The sequence below is a fragment of the Mauremys mutica genome, chromosome 1 (assembly GCF_020497125.1).
Source record: "Mauremys mutica isolate MM-2020 ecotype Southern chromosome 1, ASM2049712v1, whole genome shotgun sequence".
Classification (NCBI taxonomy): Eukaryota; Metazoa; Chordata; order Testudines; family Geoemydidae; genus Mauremys; species Mauremys mutica.
Window position 1 is genome coordinate 20,402,848 of NC_059072.1, and position 16,800 is coordinate 20,419,647.

Sequence of the window (16,800 nt, forward strand, 5' to 3'; positions counted from 1 at the left end):
CTTCTTCAGATGCAAGCTTGCATCTGAAGAAGTGGGCATTCACCCACGAAACCTCATGCTGCAAAACATCTGTAAGAATTTCCAGCCTAGCAATCTTGGGTTCAGCAACTTTGAGCCCAATCATGCAGTCTTTACTCTGGCAATAATTCAGGTGTGCCCTTGGTATTATTTTGCAGGAAAGGGTCTATCATCCTCTATCTGGATCCAATACCTGTAGTGTTCATGAAGTCTAACTACGAATGGAGTAGTTTGAATGGCTTATCAAAGAATCATAGAATCATAGAATCTCAGGGTTGGAAGGGACCTCAGGAGGTCATCTAGTCCAACCCCCTGCTCAAAGCAGGACCAAACCCAACTAAATCATCCCAGCCAGGGCTTTGTCAAGCCTGACCTTAAAAACCTCTAAGGAAGGAGATTCCACTACCTCCCTAGGTAACCCATTCCAGTTCTTCACCACCCTACTAGTGAAAAAGTTTTTCCTAATGTCCAACCTAAACCTCCCCCTCTGCAACTTGAGACCATTACTCCTTGTTCTGTCATCTTCTACCACTGAGAACAGTCTAGATCCATCCTCTTTGGAACCCCCTTTCAGGTAGTGGAAAGCAGCTATCAAATCCCCCCTCATTCTTCTCTTCTGCAGACTAAACAATCCCAAGAGGAAGTCTAAACTTCAGGGATAATATTCCACAACATATTTGTCAGCAGGATTCACAGAGGGACTTAGTTATGAAAATCTGAGCTCCAGACAGTAATTCCTTTTAACTGTTCCCTCAAAAAAGGGACCTCTTTAATCCATTTTTTCTTTGAGGAGAGGTGTTGGAATCTACTTGAATGGCTCCTTTTTATGTACATCTCTTTTATCTCTCCCTGAATTTTTTTCCCCGGTGCCTTTCTGGTTAATTTTGTTCTCCTGTAAATCAGAGATGAGTGAGAGTAACAGGAGACAGGAAGCAGCAATTGCCGCTGATGATGATAAACTTGCAGCCTCGGGAAAATAAGGGATCTTTAATCACAGGCAGCAAGACGAAAATGAAGCAGAGGGAGATCAACAGTTGTTCCATTGTGTTAATTTATGGTAACACAACTGCAGTGAGAGGCAGTATTGTCTAGTGGATTGACCACGGAACTGAGAGACAGAGCAACCTCAACTGTGTTCCTGACTCTGCTCTTACTTGCTGGGTGGCCTTGATCAAGTGACTTAACCCTTAAAGATCTCAGGCCCAGATCCTCAAAGATATTTAGGCACCTAACTCCCACTTTAGTCAGTGGGAGTTAGGCACCTGAATACCTTTGAAGATTTAGGCCTCCATTTCCTGTTTTGATGTCACATGTATTTTTGTGTTCAAGATGCAAAACCAAAGTGGATAATAAAAGAACTAATAATATGCAATACATTTGCAAGTTTGTTGGTTTTTATTCAATATCAGTTTAAAGAAGTTATTTTGATCTTTGTCAACTGGAAAATTAATATTACTACAAGTTATGACTTCTAGGGTGTTTTCTATTTGCTTCCAGATAATGGGATTGTGTTGAAAGTCATTACAATTTACAACCAGGACACAGAATCAATGGAAGAAGTGATTCTTGAAGAGATGCACGTATTCAAGGTGCGATGCCCTGTGTAAGAAACATATATCCAACTGTCACAAATCTAAATTAAAATGGCTACAGTGTATCAATATGAGTGAAAATACAATATCTCTGTGCAGTGAAACTCTCTGATGAGACTCTAGTTTTTTCATAGGAAATTTTCATTATAAACAGAAGTTTAGTTGAAAGAGCTGAAACAAGTCAGGAATTTCACTCTATGGTTTAAATCACAGAAATGTAGAGCTGCAATGTTCTCAAGAAGTCATCTTGAGGGAACTGAGATTGTTTAGCCTGCAGAAGAGAAGAATGAGGGGGGATTTGATAGCTGCTTTCAACTACCTGAAAGGGGGTTCCAAAGAGGATGGATCTAGACTGTTCTCAGTGGTAGAAGATGATAGAACAAGGAGTAATGGTCTCAAGTTGCAGAGGGGGAGGTTTAGGTTGGACATTAGGAAAAACTTTTTCACTAGTAGGGTGGTGAAGAACTGGAATGGGTTACCTAGGGAGGTGGTGGAATCTCCTTCCTTAGAGGTTTTTAAGGTCAGGCTTGACAAAGCCCTGGCTGGGATGATTTAGTTGGGTTTGGTCCTGATTTGAGCAGGGGGTTGGACTAGATGACCTCCTGAGGTCCCTTCCAACCCTGAGATTCTATGATTCCATTGTCTCATGCGAAGGCAGGCCCAAGTAAAACTAGACCATCCCTAAGAGGTGTTTGTCCAACCTGTTCTTAAAAACCTCTGTTGATTGATTGGATTCCATAGCCTCCCTTGGTACCTATTCCAGCACCTAACTGCCCTTATAGTTAGAGAGTTTTTCCTAACATCTAACCTAAATCTCCCTTGCTGCAGATTAAGCCAATTGATTCTTGTCCTATCTTCAGTGGACATGGAGAACAATTGATTAAGGGTTCTTTATAACAGCCCTTAACATATTTGAAGATAGTTATCAGATCCCCCTTCAGTCTTCTTTTCTCAAGATTAATCATACTCATTTTTTTTAAATATTTCCTCAGATATCAGGTTTTCTAAACCACTTATCATTTTTGTTGGTCTTCTCTGGATTCTCCTATTTGTCCACATCTTTCTTAAAATGTGATGCCTGAAACTGGACTCAGTACTCCAGCTGAGGCATCACCAGAGCAAAGTAGAGAGGGCAATTACCTCCTGGGTCTTACATATGATACTTCTGTTAATACACTGCAGAATTATATTAGCCTTTTTAGCAGCTGCATCACATTGTTGGCTCATATTCAATTTGTGATCCGCTATAACTCTCAGATCTCTTTCTGCAGTACTACTGCCTAGACAGTTATTACTTATTTTGTATTTGTGCTTTTGATTTTTCCTTCCTAAGTCTAGTACCTTGAACTTGTCTTTATTGAATTTCATCAACTCCAAATTGCAAAGGTCATTTAGAATTCTAATCCAGCCCTCCAAAGTGCTTGCAACCCCTCCCAGTTTGGTGCCATCCAAAATTTTATGAGCATACTCCCCACTCCATTATCCAAACCATTCGTGAAAATGTTGAATAGTTCTGGACCCAGGCCAGATCTCTGCGGGGACCCCAATAGATAAGTCCTCCCAGCTTGACAGCAAACTATTTGAGCCTGGTTTTCCAACCAGTTGTGCAGTTTAATCTAGACCCCATTTCCCTAATTTTCTTATGAGAATGTCTTATGTTCAGACAGAGCCTGTAAGATTTTAGGCTAATTTATAGGTAGAAGACTAACTACTTGATTTTATTCCCTCCCCCCAAAATAGTCAGTTACGCATCTAACTGGGTTAAATTGCAAGCATAATATTGCACCCAGGTTACTGGAGATTTAGTGAAGGTCCAGCTAAAAAACAGGGCCCAGAAAGAGAGATTCAGTATATGCTGTGGGCCAAATCTTGAGTTCCCACTTAGAAAATTTTCCTGTTGCACTCAATACGAATATTTCCTGAATAAAAATCACAGTTTTTTGGTGGGTAGCAAACTAGATATAATGAAATCCTATCCACAGAGTCACTACAGTCCTAAGACTACAGGGCTTAGACCAGTAAGTGGGACTAGTTCTCAGTGTAGTCCGTGAGAACTCTGTTCTGCCAGTGTCACAGGAAGTCTGAGAAAAAGACAAAGGGGACAATGCCACGAGATCAGGGGCGGCTCTAGAAAATAGGCTGCCCCAAGCAGCGCGGTGTGCTGCGCCGCCCTTCCTCGGTCCCGCGGCGGGTCCCCTCTTCCCGCGGCTCCGGTTGAGCTCCCGCGGCAGGTCCACCGGAGCCCCGGGACGAGCGGACCTCCCGCGGGCACGGCTGTGGACGGTTCGCGGGTCCGGCGGCTCCGCTTGAGCTGCCGCAGTCATGCCTGCGGGAGGTCCAGCCGAGCCGCGGGACGAGCGCCCCCTCCGCAGTCATGCCTGCGGCAGGTCCGCTCGTCCGCGGCTCCGGTGGACCTCCCGCAGGCATGACTGCGGCAGGTCCACCGGCCCAGCCTGCCGCCCCCTACATTTGGCCGCCCTAGGCAACAGCTTGGTTTGCTGGTGCCTAGAGCCGCCCCTGCACGAGATGCCATGTCGGAAAATTTAATCTTATCTATTGTCAGCCTGACATCTATAAAGAACACTCTGCTTGTCATATTGACGTGGGACAAAAGGGATCAGTGAAACCAGGACCTGACATTATGGTCAGCATGGGAACTGCCATGTTCCCACTGGGTTTGATATTATTCCCTGAATTAAAAATACGTGGTTTTAAAAAATCACTTTTTATAAAACTAATAGTTCTCAATTTCCTTCATTTCCTTCACGCTAACTAAGTGACCTAGAGAAAATGAGGGTACTTCACATGGTATAGAAAGGAGAGCCACATACATTGAATAAATACTAATACTCTTCCTGTTAAATGTGCACTCATCATAAACAAGGCATTTCTTTTGATTTCCATGTAAAGCAAAGGACCAATCTCTCTTTTTTTTTTCAGGTGCCAGTTCCTATTATTTCTATGGAAATATCTTCAAAGAGGGCAAGTATTTTTCTGTGTTTAAAATAACATGACTCAATAACTGAACTGAGGCAAAGATCTAAACTGCATATAGCTGGGTACCATATATAAAATGATTGGGTCAAGTAATATATGGTAATGTTTTAATATAAACTCATAGTTAATCATGCTCTGCTTTTTATGAAACGTTTAGGTTTTTCCTTGCTGTATAAATCTGCGGGGTTCACATTAGCATCCATTTCAAAGCAAGTGAAAATCAATCTAATTCATGAGTTGCTGGCATAGTAATCACACAGGGAATAGCTTGAGAGACAGGGACTTTGTTGCTGATAAATTTGAAGTGATTGAGCAAGGGAGCATGGGGATTTCAGTGTACGGGAGCCTCCTTTGTACTCCCCACCTTCATATTCAGTGGCCCCAGAGAGTGTTGGGCATGATTTAAATCATAGTTTCTGAGTGTCCACCAGAGAGGGTACGACTCAAGCGGTCTCCATGATGCTCCTAGCTCTTTCTCTCATAGGGAGCAAAAGACCCAGCTAGAAATCTCCATATCAGTTCAAGCTAGCCCCAGATCTTCATTTTAACAGAGGATGGCTGAATATTAGTTCAAATGACTGTCAGCCTGGTCGAGGGCAGGAATTCGAAACCGAGTCTATGGCTTTCTGGGCCAGAAAGGGCTGAGCACCGCAAAGGGCTGTTGGGAGAGACCCCTCTCTCACTGATAAACAGAAATCTGGTGGGTTTGAACTAGATCAGGACCAAGCCCTCCTGAATGTGGACGTGGGCAGCACAAAGGAGGCTCTCCTTGCCCGGAAACCTGCATGCTCCTGTGGCCAATCATTTTACATTGATCAGCAACAGATTTTTCCTTAGTCCCTGTTTCCCTCAAGTTATTCCCTGCTGTGATTATTGTGCCAGCAATTCATGAGTCAGATTGATCTTCCACTTGCTTTGATAATATGAACCCCACAGATCATAATGAAACAGAGCATGATTAGGATGAGTTCACATTTAAATATCACACACTATTAGATGATCTCGCCTTTATATGCACTTTATGCATGTCACATTTGTGTCACATTGCATACACTCACGTGTGTATATATTATAGGTGATGCAGGTAGCAATGCCTATAGTTGCCCAGTACTTCCAGTATAAGACCCTGTTCTCAGTTGCTTATAGTTTTGCCAAACTTTAACTGCTTTGGCTGAAATTTTCCATGCCAAGGTGTTTGCCTCGGGCTTTAGAGTTTCCACAAAAATGGTTCAGCCATTTCTGAGTGTGAAATAAGGAGAAAATACGTTGTTTCGCCCATGGTAACAAATTGGTTTGAAATTCTTTTGTAGAAGCTCTAGCATCTCATGTTTTGGAGCAGGGACATAACATTGGGCACAGAGGTCACCCTGGCATCAGGGATGTGCATTTTGCAGATTCCATGAAAAACACCCCAAAATGGCCAAGTTATGAGCCTTTTAAAAAAATCTCAGTTCACATATGCTCCGTAGCGACTTGTTAGAGTTTGGTTGGTAATTCTCTGAAAATTCCACTGCACTGAGCATGCTTCAGCCCCATACAATGTCCCACCCTGCAGAGCAAGAGAACCTGCTCCACCAGAGCTGCAGGAGCCGAGCAGGTCTTTCCCTGCTATTGCTCCTCCCAGCGACTATGGTCCACTGTCATGCCGGGCACCGGAACTTAAAGCAGGAAGATAGTTTGTGAGTGTGTGTGTGCTCATGGTGCCACTTCCTACACACACCTTGCTGGTACCCCTCAGCAAGGAGAAGAAGGAGGAATCAGCCTGTCTTGAGTGCAGAGAGATGAGGTGCAAGGGGGAGAGAAGGAGTAGGGGTTGGGGGAAGGGGAGATAGGAGCAGATGAAGGTAGCTATGGTCTCATCAGGAGAAGAGATCTGGGGAAAGGAATGGGTAGTAACAGGGGAGGGTGAGGAGATAGGAGCATATGTGAGGACAGGTTCAGGAACAGAAGGGAGGAGGGGATAGCCGCATGAGGTAAAAAGGTTAAGAGCTGGCCAGGGGATAGGAGCAGAGGAGTGGGACTGAGGCATGAACTTGGACCAGACATGGGAGAGAGGCAAGAGGAAGTGGGGGCAGGACCCAGGGCTAGGGGGAAGAGAAAATACAGGAACAGAGGTAGGGGGAATGGAGTAGAGTGGGGGGATAGGACCAGGAACTGAAGAGGGAGAGGGTGGGTAGAAACAGAGCTGGACAGGTATAGTGAGGAAAGAGACAAAAGGGTTTATAACCACTAGAACACACTCCCCTACGGAGCCGAGAACTGAACCCAGGAGTCCTGAGTTTCAACATTCCTTTGCTGTCTCTCAAACAGCTGTGAAACACTCTGACAAAGTTTGTTTCATCTCCATTTTGTGCTGGCCCGCAGAGATAATAACAGCGTAAATCTGCTGCCAGTTTTTCAATTGACTCAAGCGCCAGAGCTCTGTGCTGGGACTCTATAGGTCCACATCCTGCTGATAACCCACAAGGGGATTATTATGATTCCACTTGATGGAATTTCTGTTTTTCAGTTTGCTTTTTTAAACACTAGAAAATCACACCCAGAAAAACTACATTAAAAGAATGTTAAGGTTACAAAGTCAAGTTAGGAATTGCCAGAACTGAGCTTGCATGTGCAATCTTAATTCTGCCTTTTTTAGCATATGCATTATGTGCAACTTTTAATTATATGACCACATACAATCACATGACCTGCCTCATACAGTGCACAAGATAGCTCGCCAAGAGGGCAGAAGCTTGCATGGGCAACTGTAAAGCTGGCATTTTCTTAAGTTCAAGTGGCAAATGACCTTGTCTTTTCCTAGTAGATGCTCTGCCCGTAACTATGTGTGCTACATTTTCTACAGCAACAACTGTATGTTGGATCTGAGTCTGCCGTAGCACAAGTGAAGTTCCATCAGTGTGACATGTATGGCACAGCCTGCGCTGACTGCTGCCTAGCAAGAGATCCTTACTGTGCTTGGGATGGGATATCCTGTTCTAGGTACTATCCCACAGGAATGCAGGCAAAGAGGTGAGAACTGTATTTTGCTTCGAAATCCTCTTTGCATAATAATTATCTAAAGAGTTCCTATTGCAACAGAAATGGTTTCCCTTCTCCCCCTCGTATAAATAACTGAACAATGATATACTTTAGCTAATGATTAATTAACCCAGCCTTAGGGAATACTGAAAGATATAAATGAACATGCTGACATGCACAGATGTTAAGTGCACACACTTCTTAGGAGCTACACACACTGAGTGTTAAACAAATGTCTGATGTTCCCGATGCTACAGCTTGAAGACACGACTTCATTCTCTACAATGTGCAATAATTTATTTGGATTGTATTATATGGTGAACTATACAATGCAACAGCCTATAAAAAGAAAGAGAGCAAATATAGTAACAGCCAAATATCATTGCAAGACATATTCAGACAGTGCCTAGCTCTCCATCAATATATTGTAATGATTATTACATGTCAGCAAAAGGGCATATTATTTATGATACAGTCCTTTCCATGATTTACTTTTAATTGCTTCTTCTGCAAAAACATGTTCATATTTATTAGAATTACAACTTGGCCATTTTCAACAGGTTTACTTTGAATTAGTGCAAAGATGTGTTCCTTTTGTACTGAGATGCTGCTGAAAAAACAGTGATGATCATTACTCCAGAGGCAGTTCATGATCTCTCCAAATCCACCATTGCTCTCTTAAAAAACAACACAGGTCTATGCTTTTTGGGTTTTTTTGCTTCACCCACGATACCTCATTCTTGTCCTTCCATGACTCTGGAAGCTTGGTAGTCTCAAACCGTTGCTAACTGTAGCTAGGCAAAATGAATGCTTCTGTGATTTTTGAAAAGGTAATGGGAAGAGAATTGGGTAGCACAGTCTTCTGGATAGAATGCCTCATAGAAACCATACATGAGCAAGACAGCCAAAGATTCAACTAAAGAAAGAACCTATCAGATCATTCTGTCTTTGCAAGATCCAAGTTAAGCTAAGTAGAATTCCATGACATGTCTACACATTGTATCAGATCCTCCTTGCATAACTCATGGAAGCAGTCCCAATGGAGTATATGGAGACCACTCACTTGCCTAAAACGAGAAGAATCTGGCTCAGATTGATACAGTCCTGGAAAGTACTGATGGAACAGATACATCATCCGTTATATTCTGGGCCAATAAGCATTGTTCCCTACAGCATAAGCAGGAATTGGATGATCATAATTATATTGCAAATTAGATACTTGTCTAATCATGTAAATGCCCTGGAGGGTCCTGATTAATCTATTTAACTAGGAACTGTGTGGTGCAGATAGCCTCATGCTGTCTTGCTAATGCACCTCAACAAGATTCTGGAGGGTCTGTTTCTGGAGAGAAGAGAGTAGTTCAATCTCTCTCTTCACTCCTTGGCTTCTCTGCTGTTAAGAGCTAGCTATGGTAATGGGGGATTTGTGATGTCCACTATTAACTTGACTTGAGACCACAAACTTACTTTACATGTGGGAAGTCACTGAACCGATAGTAACAACTTTGCTTTGCTATCCACCTGGTTCAGGGTGGAGAGACTGGGCCTGCTGGAAAAAGTAGGTCTCCATAGAGAGAAGGGAGCCCCTCTTCCTGCATCACCACCACCACCTTTCAGTGCTTCTGGGTAAGATGCAGGTCTGTTGTGGCTGCCTATATTCTGGACTCACACAGAGATGTTGAGCAGCCCAGCACTCAACACCCCAGAAGATGTGTGTTTGAGTTAGGGTTAGCCATGTCTCTGTTCTCCAACTTCCCCCTGCCTTGTGGCTGGCGGGCTAACTTAGGGAGTAACCAAAGGCACAGCAAAAACTACCTGTAAACACTCATGCCCTAACACATCTGTAATCATTGGTTTCTTGCCGGCAGCCCCAATAACATCATGCCACTCGCCACCATTTTCATGCAGCACTCCCCTGCCTTGATTTGGTCCTAATGCTAACCCAGAAGCTTGAATTTAGCCCTAATTGTATGGAAGTGAACACAATATATTTGGGTTGGGTTTGGAATCGTAAAATCAGTCATACTTAATAGTGCAACTCAAGCAGAACCACGTCTGTGTAGTTAATTTCACCCCTCCTTTAGATCAGCTACTATTTCCTTTAAAACTTAATGAGTGTAAGGCATGAAAAGTGTTTAGACAAACATAAAATAGAAAACCTGCAGGCTACTACATGTTGTTAAGTATGTTGCTAAAGAATGTTGTTACTGCTGCCAGGTTGTTTTGGGTGCTCAGTACTTCTGTCCTTGGAGCTCCAGTGCTATCAGCACTAGCAGAGAGTGCAGCCTGCTAATTCAGCAGACCTCAATGTTATCAAGAAATAAAGACCACAGGTATTGTTTGGTGATAAAGGCACTCAGCCAGGTTTATAGAGCTAAATGTCCTGGGTTCTAATCCCACAACCATGATAACTACAGGGTAACTCCAATTCAACATTGTACTAGAGTGCAGAGTTGTTTTTAAGTCCATGCCTGTGGAAAATGCTTAAACATGTGATTAACTGTATGCAAGTGTTTAAGTCCTAAAATGGGATTAAGCGTATGTTTAAAGTTAAATTGATGTTTAAGTGATTTGTAGAATAAGGACCTAAGTGCTATCCCCAAAGTCAACATGGTATTAAATACTAAGAGGATTGAACATGAGTGACTGGTACTAAATAAGGATATTGATATAATAGGCATCACAGAAACCTGGTGGAATGGTGACACTCAAGGGAACAAAATATATAGTAATGATAGAATAGATCATGCTGATGGGGGAGAGGCATTATATGTGAAAGAAAACATGGAATCAAATTTGTAACAATCTTACATGAATCCAACTGTACAATAGAATCTCTCTAGATATAAATTCCATGACCAGGATGGTGATGGTGATTGAGAAATGCTCGGAGAGATTAGACAGCCTATAAAAATAAAAAATCTCAGTAATAATGGGGTATTTCAACTATCCCCATATTCACTGGGTACATGTCACTTCAGGACAGGATGCACAAGTAAAATTTCTAGACACCATTAATTTCTGCTTCTTAGAGCAGCTAGTCCTGGAACCCACTAGGGGAAAAGGCGATTCTTGATTTAATCCTAAATAGAGCAACAGATCTGGTCCAAGAGGTGATCATAGCTGAACTTCTCAATAATAGTGCCCATAATATAACTACATTTAACGTCCTTGTTGTGGTGGGTGAGAAGGACACCAACGAAGCCCACCACAGTAGTATTTAACTTCAGAAAGGGGAAACAACACAAAAATGAAGAAGCTCGTTAAATTAAATTAAAAGGAACAGTCACAAGAGTGGAATGCCTGCAAGCTGCATGGACACTTTTTAAAAACATGATAATAGAGGCTCAAATTAAATGTATACCCAAGGCATCCTTTAAAAATTGGAAGTAAAATCCTACTGAGGAAAATAGAAAGGAGCATAAACTTTGGGATGTCAAGTATAAGAGTATAATTAGGCAGTCCCAAAGGATGCGAGGGAGATTCCTGCACCTGAACCATTCTTTTTAGGTGACAAATCTGAGGAACTGTCCCAGAGGGAGATGTCTGTAGAGGAGGTTTTGGAACAAGTTGATAAATTGAACAGTAGTATGTCACGAGGACTAGATGGTATTCACCCAAGTGTTCTGAAGGAATTCAAATATGAAATTAAAGAACTACTAACCGTGGTACATAATTATGATAGTGTATACCGAGCCTTTTGAGGCCCCCTGCTGGAGGCCTTATGGTCCTACCACATTCCCTTCCAGGAGAAGGAGCATTGAAGGTGGGTCTTCCAGGATAGACTAGAAAGGCTTAAGGGAAGCAGCCAACTGGAGTGCAGCAGGCTTATATAAAAGGAGTTGCAGGGTCTGAACAGGTCAGTTCCTGGCTGGGACCAGAGGGGCAAGAAAGAGTATTTGTTATTGGTCACAGGCAATCAAGAAGAGAATCAGAAGAAGGGCTCGAGTGGTACTTGCATGCAGCCAGGAGGAAGAGGATTTGAAAACTTCAGCCCTGAGGTCAGGGTGAAGCAAAGGGGGCTATGTGGGAAAAGGCCCAGGGAATAGCAGCAGCAAAGTGAAGAAAGCAGTACGTGGCTGCTGTATATACGGTCCCTGGTCTGGGACCCAGAGTAGTGGGCAGGCCCAGGTCCCCCCACCAGCCAATGCTGGAGTGGCCTAAGCCCCGAAAAGGGGACATGACTCATATAAAAGACCAAGAAAAGGGATTTAAAGGGGCCCAGAGACATGGCTGGAGATCCTGGTGAGGATTGACTTAGAGTTCTGGTGGGACTCTAAGAAGGGGATAAGTTTCCTATGGAAGCCCAAGTAGAGGTCTGGACTGAAAGGAGCCCAAGAGGGGCAGAAGAGAGAAGGCATCCTCAGGAAGCAGAGGCTGAGTCCATCTTGAGCCAGGGAATTGAATGACTTCACTTCATATTTGTTTTGGACTTGAATACCCAAGAAGGGGTTTATCCATTTTACAACAGCGTGAATTGGCCAGAGGGCTGAGCCACTGAAGACCCACCTAGTGAGGCCAACAACCTACAGAATAGTTACCATGATGCAATTTTTTAAAAAAGGCCCCAGAGGTGATCCTGGCAATTACAGACCAGATTTTGCCAGGGATCAGAATGGTGAACACAAAGAAAGCTTACAGCTGCTCCAGTCTTTTCCCCTAAACTAGCACCAAATTGGTCCAGAATATCTGATTTCAGTATCTATAGATTGAGTCAAATGTACATATCTGAGACTTTCCTTTAGACACATAAGACTTCTACAGACAGTCTCCTCCTTCAGGCATCTACGCACCTTCAGTTTAAGTGGTGGAAAACAGTACTGATGTATGAACTTAATTCCACACAGTGATAGTGCAGGCCAATGTTTCAGCAGTAAGATCGAGTTATCTGAATTTCTAGTGCGTCCAACTTAAGTGTAAAAGGTCAACAGTCCAAAAGTTAAATATATTTCTTATAACAATTCCATTTTTTCCCCCCAGACGTTTCCGCAGACAAGACGTTCGACATGGAAATGCAGCTCAGCAGTGCTTTGGCCAGCAGTTCATTGGTAATCCACACACAGTACAGCAGAATGCTAGCGAATGCCTAGAGCAAACAGCATGGATTTTACGCAGGGGAAACATCAAGGGCTGAGTCTGACCTCAGTTACAGTTTTTATACTGATGTAACTCTCTTGATTTCAGTGGAATTATTCCTGATTTACATCCTTGACATTAGAAGAACACTGTAAGGACCAAAATCCCAGTGCAGGAAAGCTTCCTTTTCAAGACAGTGCTTAACCATGTACTGTGCGTAAGTCCCATTGGATTCAGTGAGACATAGGAGGCATGCTTAAGTGCTGTCATAAATAGGGATGGACTTGCATTCATGCTTAAATGCTCTCATGAACCACAGCACAAATCCTGCAACTAGCTCAATGGCCTCACATCCCATTAATTTCAACCACTGATACTGTGTGCAGTATAAAAACTTAGGTAGGTAGCAGCTGCCAGGATGTGCTGAGATCCTTGCCAGATCAGGCCCAATAAATCTAAAGAAAAAGAATCAAAGATCAGGGGTTTCTCTGTGACAGATGTTTCTCCAGAGAATTTTTTGCTGAAATTGTATTTTTCTGCAGGAGGGATTAGAATTTGAAAGGGAAATATTTCAAGATGAAATATTTGTTAAATTTGCCCTGGGTCATTTCATACCATCCATTTCCAGCAGCATAGCATAATATATTCCATGGGGATTTCTGCTGGAAAAAAATAGAGGGCATCTATAGCCCGCTGTGACACTTAATTGCAAAACTGCATGCAATGAAGATCATAGATTTGATTGCGATCTACACTAGGAACCTCACAATAGAGCATAGCAAATGAAAATAAAGAGAGAAAGAGAAATCATAATGGTTATTAATTCACAGAAACTGATCATGAGTTTATATCAGGAAAATATTCTCCCTGCACTCCACTCCTCTTATAGTGCTATAAGAAAATGAACTAGAAAGACTGCTGCCATGTTTCACTATAGCACCTCCTTTGTCTGTTCTGCCATGTATTTCACTATATATAGGTGCCTGCAACTGACTCTTGATTAGTCACATTCAAATGAATTTTTTAGTAACATTTGGGTGGCAAAGCTAGACACTTGTACTTTCTGTGCATGTGTTGTAGAGATCTGCAGCAGGGCTGGGCTGGGAATGGTTTTTCCATCCTATGAATATTTTTGAGAGTTCTAAATGTTTTCCTGTCTTGAATTAAGGGAGGAAATGACATCTCAAAAATATTTGCAATCTGAAAAATTGTGGTTTTGTTTTGCATTTTGGATCAATTGAAACAGTTTGTTTTGATAATTTTAGAATGTTTTCTTTTGATTTTGATTCTCCCCTCCCCCCACTTTAAACCCTCTTTCAGTCTAATTAGCCTGTATTTTGAAACACAATGTTGCTTTGAACCAGAATGTTTTATTTGAAAATGTTGAAATGAAACATTTTGACAATTGGAAGCTTTTTCCTTGACAGAACATTAATCAAACCCGACCTTGTTTCGTGAACAGTTTGGTTTTGATGAATCAACATTTTTAGTTAAAAAAGAAAAAAAAAGCCCATCATCAAAAAGTTCCCAACCAGTTCTAAGCTGTACAAATTCTGGACACACCGTACAAAACAGTTTAGATGTTCATGGGTTTTGAGGGTTTGATCATTTAACATCCTAAGAAATCTGGTCTGGATCCTAAGAAATAATTTATCCCATGCTTACTGTCAAGCATGCAAGTAGTCTTATTGGTGTCATTGACTTCAAATTAAACACATTTATATGTGCTTTGCTTAGCACTTTGCAGGGTCAAGCCCTATAGACCCATGCACAATCACAACCACCCATCATGCAGTACTTTGGCAGGCTTAGGGCTGGCTCCTGTGAGATGCTGAAGTGAGCCATGCCTTCCATTCCTCCTGTAGAGAGTGGGAGCAGAGGGTGCTCCACAGTTCACAGGATAAGGCCAATAGCAGATACTTAATTTCAATCACTACCTGGAGGGCTATGGATCAAATTCCATTCTAAAGGTGAACATCAAAGGAGTCCTTAAAAAGCCCAAAGGAAACGTGCTTAATGAAAAGGATAGCATTTATTTTAGTTACACAGCTGGCAAATAAGAATCTTACCTTCCTTCACAGGAGAAGCCCTGGAGAAGACTGAAGAACGGATAGTATATGGAATAGAGTACAACAGCACTCTTCTGGAATGTACCCCTAGGACTTTACAAGCTAAAGTGATCTGGTTTGTGCAGCGAGCCCATGAAGCCAGGAAGGAGGAGGTAATTTCCCATGTAATTCTAGTTATACCATGTTTATAAAAAGGGTCAGTCATATTTGGGATCTTACAGGTAAATGAGCCTTCCCTTAATTCTGGGGAGCTTTGCTTCCAGCACTCCAAAGGTGGTGGGCCAGTGTGCCTCCAAAGGGAGGTGACCCACGCCACATCCACAGCATTTGCCCTCCTGCATGGCCAGCCTTTTTTGGAGAGGCTTAGCCCTAGCTTCTTACACACGCCACCCATAAGTGCATCCAATCTTCCTTTAAAACTTCAAAGTAATGGAGACTCCACCACATCCCTTTGCAAATGATTCCAATGATGAATGTTATCACTGTTAACAATTTGCACCTTATTTCCAGTTTGAATTCTCTAGCTTCAACTTCCAACTATTAGTTCTTGTTATTCTTTTGTATACTAGTTCAAAAATGTATTCCACCATCAGATATCGGCCTTACAGGATGTGATCAGTGCTATCTATCTTAGTTACTTATATGGTCCTTGTTACAATTTTCAATGTATTTATCCTCACAATACCTCTGTAGTGTAGGGAAGTGCCATTTTCCCCATAGGGAATCAAGGCACAGAGAGACTAAGTGACTTGCCAGTTCTCACACTGGAGGCCTATAGCAGGCCAGTAAATTGAACCCAGGTTTCCAATGTCCTATGCTAGCACTCTCACTACATAATCTCTTCCCTCCTGCCATGAATGTAACGCTGTATGTGCTTGAAAAAGCCATGTTACAGCATCTTAGATTTGTGTCTAAATACTCACTGCTGAATTTGTAACCAAGTCCCTACGGTACATTTAAAAATGATTGCACCAATGTTCCTAATGTAGTACTACAATCTTGTACTCACTCTGACTGCATTGATAATACAGTGTATCATTGACTCGTTTCTCAGGTGAAGACAGATGACAGAATCATCAAAATGGACCTTGGCCTCTTATTCTTAAGGCTGCACAGGCTGGACGCAGGGACCTATTTTTGTCAGACTGTGGAACACAGCATTGTTCATACAGTCAGAAAAATCACCCTGGAGGTGGTAGAGGAAGGGCGCGTGGATGAAATGTTCAACAAAGACTATGAGGAGGACATACCTCACAAAATGCCATGCCCAGCGCAAAGCAGCATTCCTCAGGGATCGAAGCCATGGTACAAGGAATTTCTGCAGCTAATAGGGTACAGCAACTTCCAGAGGGTCGAGGAGTATTGCGAAAAGGTGTGGTGCACGGATAAGAGGAGGAAAAAGCTGAAAATGTCCCCGTCCAAGTGGAAATATGCCAACCCACAGGAGAAGAAGGCACGCATCAGGCCAGAGCATTACCGCCTCCCCAGGAACATAGTTGACTCTTGATGGACAAAATCCATCCATTCTTTCTGGGAGAATTTTTATTTGGACCTAAGGAATAGGGAGAAATCAGTCTTGGGTTTGGTAACTGAAACAGGTTTATATATATATTAAATAATGGGACTGAAAACAGAAAAGTGTTCTGTTAAGTTATAGCTTATACTAGCTGTTTCTAAATAGGTCATTGCATTCAATGTTTTCCATTTAAGGAGAACATAATCATTGTACTTTGAGTGCTTTAGTCAATTTCCCATGTGGACCATGCTTCTGCTGAATATTCTTGCATATTAAGGGAATATTAAAGTAAACTCAGATAGCTAAGCATTGACAAGCAGAAGAAAAATGTGATGTATAATTTCCGTTGGTTTCACAAATGTCCTATTGCTTCTAAAAACAGCACATTGTAAGATCTTAGCTTTCACTTGTGGCCTGTTTGTCTGTATTCATAAGAGCCACAAGTTTTGTTAGTGTGGTGTACTCTTATTTCTAAAGACGTTGAAGGGGAATCTTATTTACTTCCCATCAT

At 42.3% G+C, this 16,800-nt stretch overlaps 1 protein-coding gene across 1 annotated transcript in view; it reads left to right on the forward strand.

Moving 5' to 3' along the window:
* SEMA3E (semaphorin 3E) overlaps positions 1 to 16,334 on the forward strand; it is a 230,774-nt gene extending 214,440 nt beyond the window's left edge. The window contains exons 12-17 of the mRNA XM_044979219.1: positions 1,516 to 1,607; positions 4,551 to 4,592; positions 7,453 to 7,619; positions 12,609 to 12,676; positions 14,786 to 14,925; positions 15,828 to 16,334. Coding sequence (XP_044835154.1) covers positions 1,516 to 1,607; positions 4,551 to 4,592; positions 7,453 to 7,619; positions 12,609 to 12,676; positions 14,786 to 14,925; positions 15,828 to 16,280 — 962 coding nt within the window. The 3' untranslated portion in view covers positions 16,281 to 16,334. The remainder of the gene's footprint in view (positions 1 to 1,515; positions 1,608 to 4,550; positions 4,593 to 7,452; positions 7,620 to 12,608; positions 12,677 to 14,785; positions 14,926 to 15,827) is intronic.
* The last annotated feature ends 466 nt before the right edge of the window (positions 16,335 to 16,800 follow it).